The sequence below is a fragment of the Lontra canadensis genome, unplaced genomic scaffold (assembly GCF_010015895.1).
Source record: "Lontra canadensis isolate GAN:19392208 unplaced genomic scaffold, GSC_riverotter_1.0 scaffold11, whole genome shotgun sequence".
Lineage (NCBI taxonomy): Eukaryota > Metazoa > Chordata > Mammalia > Carnivora > Mustelidae > Lontra > Lontra canadensis.
The window spans coordinates 22,482,844-22,492,384 of record NW_022631005.1 but is presented as its reverse complement, the minus strand read 5'-3'; the positions used below and the strand labels follow the sequence as shown (position 1 = coordinate 22,492,384).

At 37.4% G+C, this 9,541-nt stretch overlaps 1 protein-coding gene across 1 annotated transcript in view; it reads left to right on the top strand.

Moving 5' to 3' along the window:
* Nucleotides 1-9,541, top strand: part of THSD7B (thrombospondin type 1 domain containing 7B) — an 856,222-nt gene that overhangs the window by 609,192 nt on the left and 237,489 nt on the right. Inside the window, exon 13 of the mRNA XM_032856149.1 lies at nucleotides 4,108-4,302. Coding sequence (XP_032712040.1) covers nucleotides 4,108-4,302 — 195 coding nt within the window. The remainder of the gene's footprint in view (nucleotides 1-4,107; nucleotides 4,303-9,541) is intronic.

Below are 9,541 nucleotides of genomic sequence, written 5' to 3'. Positions count from 1 at the left end.
AAAGAAAAGGGTAAAAGTTAAAAAAATTTAGCAGAAGAAGAGAAAAAAAATTGAAAAAGAAAGAAAAAAAAAATTAACTGCAAGGCTAAAGAATCATGGGGAGAAAGCCATGAGTTCCGTGCTTTGCTTTCTCCTCCTCTGGAATTCCGCTGCTCTCCTTGGTATTGAAACTGCACTCCTTGGTAGGTGAACTTGCTCCTGGCTGGGTTTCTTGTTGATCTTCTGGGGGAGGGGCCTGTTGTAGTGATTCTCAAGTGTCTTTGCCCCAGGCGGAGTTGCACCGCCCTTACCAGGGTCCAGGTTGAGTAGTCCGCTCGGGTTTGCTTTCGGGAGCTTTTGTTCCCTGAGCGCTTTCCGTAGAGTTCTGGAGGACGGGAATGAAGATGGCGGCCTCCCAGTCTCCGGTCCGGAGGAGCCGAGAGCCCGGGGCCCCACTCTTATGTGTGCCCTCAGAGAACAGCGCCCAATTACAGTCGTCACGCTGGCCTCTGGCCGCGCTCCGAGCTGACGGAGCCTGCGACCGGTTCAAGGTAACCCCGAGCTTAGAGTTCACTCCTAGGCTCTGTCTCTGTAGCTGGCTTCCCCGTTCTAATACCTGTAAGCTCTGCGACACTCAGACACCCCTGATCCTTCTGTGACCCTGCGGGACCTGAGGCCACGCTGACCCCGCATGGGCTTCACCCCGGTTAAGCCTCTGGAGTGATGTCCCTCAGTGGAACAGACTTTTAAAAGACCTGATTTTGTGCTCCGTTGCTCCGCCGCTTGCCGGGAGCCGGCCCCTCCCCCCATGGTCTATGTTCCCTTCGCTTTGGATTCACTTCTCTGCCAATCCTACCTTTCAGAAAGTGGTTGATTTTCTGTTTCTAGAATTGCTGTTCTTCTTCTCTTCGATCTCTCCTTGGATTTGTAGGTGTTTGCAATGTTTAGATAAGCTATCTAGCTGATCTCCCGCTACCTGAAGTAGTCTCAGCCTGCTACTTCTCCGCCATCTTGACTCCTCCCCCTAATGGTGATTTTTTAAGTGTGGTGCCAGACTCGTGTGAGATTCAACCATGGTTTTCTCCTTTTCTTTATCCCTCAGATTCTGAAGGTGGCCATGGAGAGTGGTAGTGTGTGTACCTGAGAAGAGAACTATCAGTCTGCTTGATTTAATATAGAAATTAAAAATTAAATACAAAAATTTAATAGTCGATAGCATTTTGGAACCTTGAGTGTATGAGAGATACTGTTTTAAGCTTTCTCACAACTGTTATAGGTTCTCTTATTATAATAATTTTATAGATGAATCTATGCACAAAGATTAAATAACTCCATTCATGTAATTCCCAGATGTTTGGAGTTGGAATTTGTATTCATACCATGTGATAAGAATGTCTCTGAATTACATCATATACTATAGCTATTCTTTATTCTTGATGCTTTCTTTCATTAATGCAAAATAGCTCAATATAGGCATTCATAAATCGAGTTTGCTAATTTAGTTTGCAAAATTTCAAAATATCATTGAATGTTTATCATAGTTGTCAAATTATATACTAATGTGGAAAATAATTTTCAAAACTTCTTTGGAAAAAAACACCTTACTTTTCTATACATAGAGGTTCAGATTTCAAATAACAATGCTTTTTAAAAGTATTTAAAATTCCACTTCATGTTAATCAGTGCATTGTCATCTTGGGAGGAAAAATACCTTGGGAAGATAGAAGTCCCCTAAATTGACTCCAAATTGGTTATCTAAACATGTAACTGAAATAACATTTGCATGTATCCTACTTAAGATAAAGTATATTGGTGTTTCCATTAATGGCTATAATATTTCCAATGGAAAAAACCATAGGTGATGTTGGCCTCCTATGCAATGGATTTTGTTCCTAGAATGTAGATAAAAACAAAAGCAAAAATTGCTCAAAACCAGTGAATAACCCCACCTGGCACAGAGCATTTGTACAAACTGGGAAGTATCGTGTATGCATCCATTTTCATCTTAGCTAACTCCTTGGTCCTAAAACATTGGGTGGATTTGGCTTTTGGTTATTAAGAAAAAAAAAAAATCAGATTGAGTTGTTCTTTGTGCTCAGAATAATGAAACTGGGTATTTACCCCAAAGATACAGATGTAGTGAAAAGAAGGGCCATATGTACCCCAATGTTCATAGCCGCAATGGCCACGGTCGCCAAACTGTGGAAAGAGCCAAGATGCCCTTCAACAGATGAATGGATAAAGAAGATATGGTCCATATACAAAATGGAATATTACTCAACCATCAGAAAGGATGAATACCCAATTTTTACATCCAAATGGACAAGACTGGAGATTATGCTGAGTGAAATAAGTAAAGCAGATAAAGTTAATTATCATATGCTTTTACTTACTTGTGGAACATAAGGAATAACATGGAGGACATTAGGAGAAGGAAAGGAAAAGAGAAATAGGGGAAATTGGAGGGGAGACAGACCATGAGAGACTGGACTCTGAGAAACAAACTAAGGGTTTTGGAAGGGAGAAGGGCAGGGGGATGGGTGAGCCTGGTGGTGGGTATTAAGGAGGGCACATATTGCATGGAGCACTGGGTGTGATACGTAATGAATCTTGGAATAATGAAAAAATAAACTTTTTGAAAAAAAGTTCAGAATATAAGAATGAGCAATTAATTGGAGTACCTATGTATAGTTACCCTGCATTATAAAACTTTTCATATAAAGTTGATTCTTAACAATGTTGATCCTAAGCTGTGGTATGTTTATTCCTTATAACTTGGTAGATTTTAGAGCTGTCTTAAAAATTATCTTAAACTGGGATTTCTTTAGGATGAACAATTCAGCAAATACCTATTAGCCTACCCTATATCCACAGGCACCATGCCAAAAATGGGTTGTCTGTGGGCAGGCTGCAGCAGAACCACCTGGGACACTTAAAGACAAAAATATATACCTAGAATTCTGCCCCAGATATGCTGATGCAGTAGGTCCAAGGTCATGCCATAGAATCTGCATATTCTCCTAGATCTCCGTGGTTAGCAATGAGTTTAGAAGAGTAGTTTTCACCTGGGGCAACATTTGACCATGCCTGGAGCTTTTGGTTTTCACAACTGGGAGGGTGTATGTGCTGCTGACATCTAGTAGGTAGAGGTCAAACATGCTTCTAAATGTCTTCCGGTGCACAAGAAACAAATACCTATGCAAAGTGTCCAACCTAAAATGTCAATAGTGCCAATACGGGTCTAGAGGCTACAAAGATCCCTACAAAGTTCATAAGTAGGGTGAGTAAAAGATACAGAAAATACCCTGTATAAATGAATAAAAAGTCACTAGCTCAAAGAATCAAATATAGAATTTACAAAATTTCTTAAGTTCTTTATCTCAAGATTTATTGGTTGTTTTATGGTATGACTAGAGACCTTCTAGTTAAAGTTTGTGAAAGAAATTTTGAATTATCTGAAATTGATAGGATATCTATAATGGGAGTTACCTGGATAGATTATGCCTATACTTGAAAAAAATATTTAAAAATTTTCTCCTGAAATGTTAATAAGGATAACAAATATAACAAATGTATGTATAATATATATAATTATATAATAATATGTAACATAATATTTATAATAATATATATAACAAATATAACAAAAATAACAAATTATTTTTTAAAATATTGGTAATCAAGCAAAAATAGGACTGTTTTTCAGAAGTGCCATTCAAACAAAAGAAGTAAATTAAAATCAAGGAAGAATTCACATGATATTCATGTTCTTGTCCCTTTTTTGTCCTCATTTTACTCTTACACATTCTTTCCTAGTTTTAGATCATTCCTAGAGATCAGATACTCACAAGCTTATGTACAATAAATTACTGGAAGTTATTTTGGTTGCTGTCAGTGCAACCAAATTGAATTAATAATGAAACCAATTAAATCTTCAGATACCCCCACTGGCAACCTTAAACGTTTAATTTCCAGAGAGAAATGAGGTTAGCGGTGTTGAACACCTTTTCCAATCACAGTGATAACCAAATTTTCAGACATCGGGGGATTCTGCTATTTTGTTGAAGTACAAGCAACAGACTGATTTAATCAAAATAATAACAAAAGAATTCATTTTTTTTTTTAAAGCGGTCTCCTGTATCTCTGATGATAACCAGCCGGCAGAAATGATGGAATGCCTCAAGCAGACAAATGGCATGCCTCCCCTTGTACAAGAATGCACAGTCCCATGTCGAGATGACTGCACCTTCACGGTTTGGTCCAAGTTTACTCCCTGCTCCACAAATTGTGAAACAACCCGAAGTCGAAGGCGACAGCTCACAGGTAGGGTATACCTTTCATTTCTTAGCTTCAGACAGTGATGCACTTCTGAACCTGCAAAAGAAAATGGAAAGTCCAGGAATACTAGAAATTATATTGGGTCTCTCCTTTTCTCAGCCCTTGGTAGACTTTAGAGTGGTCATAAAAATTACGCTTCCTGATGCTATGCATCTAATGCACCTATGCCTGGCACATAATATGTACTAAATTAATACTTGTGAAATGAATGGTGTGAACCATTCTACAGCTGCGAAGTTCCTCTCTATATGGCTTTATAATCTTTACAGTGGTAAATAGCAACATAGCCACCCGCTACCTTGGAGTAGTTAATGGCAAAATTTCTGGTATGTGGTCATGCCAGGATCTTGGCAGGGTTGAAAGCAGTGACTGATGTGTAAAATTCCTCAATAGGCAGATCTAATCTAGATCATTCTCTTTTGCCATTACTTTATAAACAATTTGATATTTTAGAATTTTAGTTGTAACATAAAAGTCAAATTATATATGTAGGTTCTGCTCTTGTGGTATATTATTTTGGCTCTGTTTACATCCATGCGATTTAATGGATATAAAAGCAATTAATAGTTGAATGAAGGTGCTGGGGCTATTTTTGCCTATAATGTACAAATAATTGATGCAGTATAGTATATTGTGTTTCTTGGCTAGATAAATATCCCACAGTTTCTTTTAGTTGTATTTGAATATGCAGAAAACTTAATTTAGGTAATAAAGACCCAAAGGAAAAATGCCAAAATAATCATTGGGATAATATAATTGTTGTTGACATTGAAGAATTAAGCACAGAAGACCATTTGTTATTACAAGAAGTTCAAGAGCTAATTCTCTCGGTTTCAAATTCCCCTTGTTTGAATGTATGGCTTACAAGATTATGTTTTAAATTTAACTCTAATGGATTTAATTAATCGATGAGCGCTTGTAACGGGGTTTCTACACACAAATCAGAAGCCCATTCATGAGTAGGTAAACTCTATAATCAAATAGAAACAAAAAATATGCTGTACTTTGTGTTCTCTTCTACAAAAATCTATGAATACATAACTTTGTACAACACTGCTTGTGTTTCTAAGATGAAAAAAGTTCTAGGGAATATAACGGGGTGGAATGTGTTTGACAGGAGTAATTTCAAGTTCACCAGCAACAGTAAAACTTGGTGTGCATGTTCATGCATAAGGCTTCAGAAGCCATCATCCTGGCAATTCTCCATCTTTGGGATGAGAATATCCTTTAGAGGGAAATCAAAGTTTTAATTACTGGCCAGTTTTCTGTTTTTGAGTGTACTCATAGTATTTTATACCTGCAAGTTGACAATGGGAATATAGAAGAACCAAAAATATTTATTGAACTAGTACAGTTTATTTTGAACTGTCAAAACTAAGTAAGCATTTGGCTTATTTAAAATACACTTTTTACATAAATATTGGAAGAACCATTGTACATTTTTCTCCAAACTCTATCCCAAGAATTACTCCTACTAAAATAAAATTACTTAGAATTTTTCTAAACCATTGGTTATGCTTTTTGCTGGGTAATTGATCTCTGTGTGTCTTCATGTCTTGGAGACACCAACTGGTCAATTTCATGAAACGCATGAGATGTAGGGGGGAAAAAACCAACAATTCTCTATCACTGAGTGTGCAGTAGGCAGTAGTGAATTGAAATTTTTTACTTAAGACATTTTTATTGTTGTGGTACTATGTTTGTATTTCAGTCTCTCACATGTAGTTTGGTGGTAAACTCAATCTCTTACATGAATGGTAGTAAAAGGTGGACTTAGACCATAAAACTGCAATTCTCTTTAATACAGAAACATAAAGAAGCATGTAGACAAAAATACAAGCTACTCCATGGAATAAGGGACCATCTAGTGTTTCTCTCTTTTCCATTTTTAACCTGAAACTTCAGTTGAGTATCTGGATGTCTTGAGTGTTATACCTAAACTAGATCATCACAGGTTTTGGATTGAATGGTAATTATAGCAGTTGTTTATAAGTGCTGAAAATAATCTATTGGTAGATTGGTTTAGGTTATTAATATGCAAAATAACTGGAGAAGTAAAACATATTTAATAGTTTTATGTTATTGAAACAAAAGTCATAAATTTCCATCTCACTTAAGGGGGGGAATGTCTTTACAATTGTATTAGGGATTGGTTTTCTTTTTCTTTTCTTTTTTTTTTTTTATTAAAGATTTTATTTATTTATTTGATAGAGATCACAGGTAGGCGAGAGGCAGGCAGAGAGAGAGGAAGGGAAGCAGGCTCCCTGCCGAGCAGAGAGCCTGATGCGGGGCTTGATCCCAGGACCCTGGGATCATGACCTGAGCCGAAGACTGAGGCTTTAACCCACTGAGCCACCCAGGTGCCCCATCTTTTTCTTTTCTTTCTTTGTTTTTTTTTTTTTTTTTTTGTTGTTGTTGTTGTTGTTGTTGTTATTGTTGTTTTTGTTAACTTGTGTTTTAGTAGTAAACTAGTTCTTAATCCAAAGATTAATACTGATTTTCTTTTTCATTTACTATAATGTTATCAAAGTAAGGGACCACTAATACTTTGTTTCTTGAGAACCATTTCTGTATTAAGATACTCAAATCCATCCTCAAACAGTGATGTCCTCTATTTAAGGTTATCCCAAATACAGAGAGTGCGTATATTCATACAGAATACTTGTTCTGCCAGCAACTTTTGGTTGCCTTATAGATGAATATTTTTCTTCCTCCTGTTTCTTGATCTCTCACTTACTCCTTTTGTCTTCCTTTTTCCCCTACCTCACTTTTTAAAATCTCCTTTTCTTAATGAACATTTTTCTTGACCACTTAGGCATGCTATGCCTTAGGAATACTGCTAGGGAATAGACATCCTCATTTAAGAGTTTATAGTTTAATGGAAGATAGAGATTTTATTACAATTAAAACACAATATAGAATTTCTGACAAAAGCTGTTGTATTAGTGCTACATTAAATTCTTATTGCTGTAACAAATTACCTCAAATTTAGTGGCTTTAAAATAACACAAATTTATGATCTCCTAGTTATGTAGATCTAAAACAAACTTCAGTTTCACAAGGCTGAAAACAAGATATTGGTGGAACTGTATAACTTTCTGGAGGCTCTAGGGGAAAATGCATTTTTTTTTCTTCCCCCTAACTTCTAGAGGCTATCCATATTCCTTGGCTAATGACTCTTCTTCCATCTTGAAATTCAGTAACCTTATGTGTGACTATCTCTTAGGAAAGGTTTTCTAATTTTAAGACCTGTGATTAGGTTGTACCCACCCAGATAATCCAGAATAATCTCCTCTCAAGGCCCATAATCCCAGTCACATCTACAAAATCCATTTTGCCATCTAAGGTAGAATAATTACAAATTCCAAAAACTGGGGAGCAAACATACTTGGAAAGGCAGTTTGTGATAGGCAGAATAAGGACCGTACAGAAGAGTACCTTTTACATACCTGAGGTGAAGCGTCTCAAGAATGGCTTTCTGGCAAGGGTAAGGTATTAGTTTGGACTTCAAGGACAAGTAGACATTAACTAGACCACGGAGGGAGGTTGGAACTTAAGATAACTTTTGGCGTAAGAAATGCAAAGGCCGGTAGGGAGAGGGTGGTTGTGTTACAGACACTGGGGAGGGTATGTGATGTGGTGAGTGCTGTGAGATGTGTAAGCCTGACGATTCAGACCTATACCCCTGGGGCAAATAATACATTATGTTCATAAAAGTAATTAAAAAATGCAAAGGCCAGAAACCAATGAGTAATTTCCAGGAACTGAAAGATGTGCAGTATGTCTAGCTTGTAACATGCCAGAATGACACAACTTAGATAGGAGGCAGGTCCTGATGGTCTCGGTACTGCAGAGCCTTGATGACCATAGCAGAGGGTCTAGACTTCATTCCATGATATATGGTAAGTCAATGAGGAGTTTTAAGTAGATAAATGATGTGATCGAATATCCATCTTTGTGAGCTGCTTCTAGTTGCAGTGTGGGCAGAAGACAGGGGGAATATGAAGTACAATGGCTATAAAATACTGGAAGAAGGTGTGGGGATTTTAGAGGTTTGGAGATGGGCTACATATGGGTGGTATTGGTCAGAATGGAAACAAGGACTGATTCAAGAGATAGTAATTTAAAATGATAGATCTTTGTCATTAAACAGATAGATGCAGATAGTACAATAGAATTTAAGTGTGACATTTTAGATTTTGACTTGGCCTTCTTGATGTAATTGGGAAATGAAGATGGAGAAAGGAAGGCCCAGATGTGAAGAGGTTGAGTATGAATTTTGCCAAGTTGAGTTTGATAGGCCCTTTAGGTTCTAGTCTGTGGCTCAGAAGCTTAAGCTAGAAATCTAGAGATAAAGAGGGTCCTTTAAACTCGTGAGTGAAGATAACGGATCAGAAAAGAAGAGAACCTAGGACAGTGCCCTGAGAAAGCCCATCAGTTAAGAGATGTAGAGAGGGGAAATAATGCAACAAACAAATGCGATCTTCCCAGAGGGATAGCGGGGGTGAGGGACAAAAAGGTAAGATACAATGGAATTTGGGAAGAGTATTTCAACAGTGATGGTGTTATCAACATTCTGAAAAATCATTGAACAGTTAAGCCTGAAGGTAACGTAGAGAGACATTCCAGGGCTTCATTTGTTTTATTACTTTGTCAATAGTAAGTAGAGTGTCAAGAAATAGGTGGACTCTGAATCCATGCTTAAATGAGTTGAGAAGAGAATAGAAATTGAAGAGATGGAGACATTTAAGAAGCACCAGAGACTTCAGTATGCTGGGTGCTGGTAGGAAGAAAGCAGTCACCACACATACACCTGTCTTTCAACCAGTAAATTCTCACCGCCATAAAGACCATGTTTCTCAAACGTTTTCTCATTAAGTGCTCCTCATGGTAAAGGCAAGTGAATATATGTTCCCAGCGAGAGAGAGTGGCGTGGCTGAAGCTCCAGCAACTTCTTTCAGACCCTGCAGGAATCATTATTTATTATGACCGTCAGCAACATGTCAGACCATAGAGCCAGTCATCCAGGAAATAACTAGAAATTATGTATAAAGTCTTTGACAATGTGATAATATCCCATGCATCAGCTTGAATCAAGCTTTTCTAAAACCCCTATAAACACTAGGAATAGGACCAATAAAGCAGCCTACTTCATATTTTTTTTTTTTTATAAACAAGTATTTATTTTTTCCCCAGGGGTACAGGTCTGTGAATCTCCAGGTTT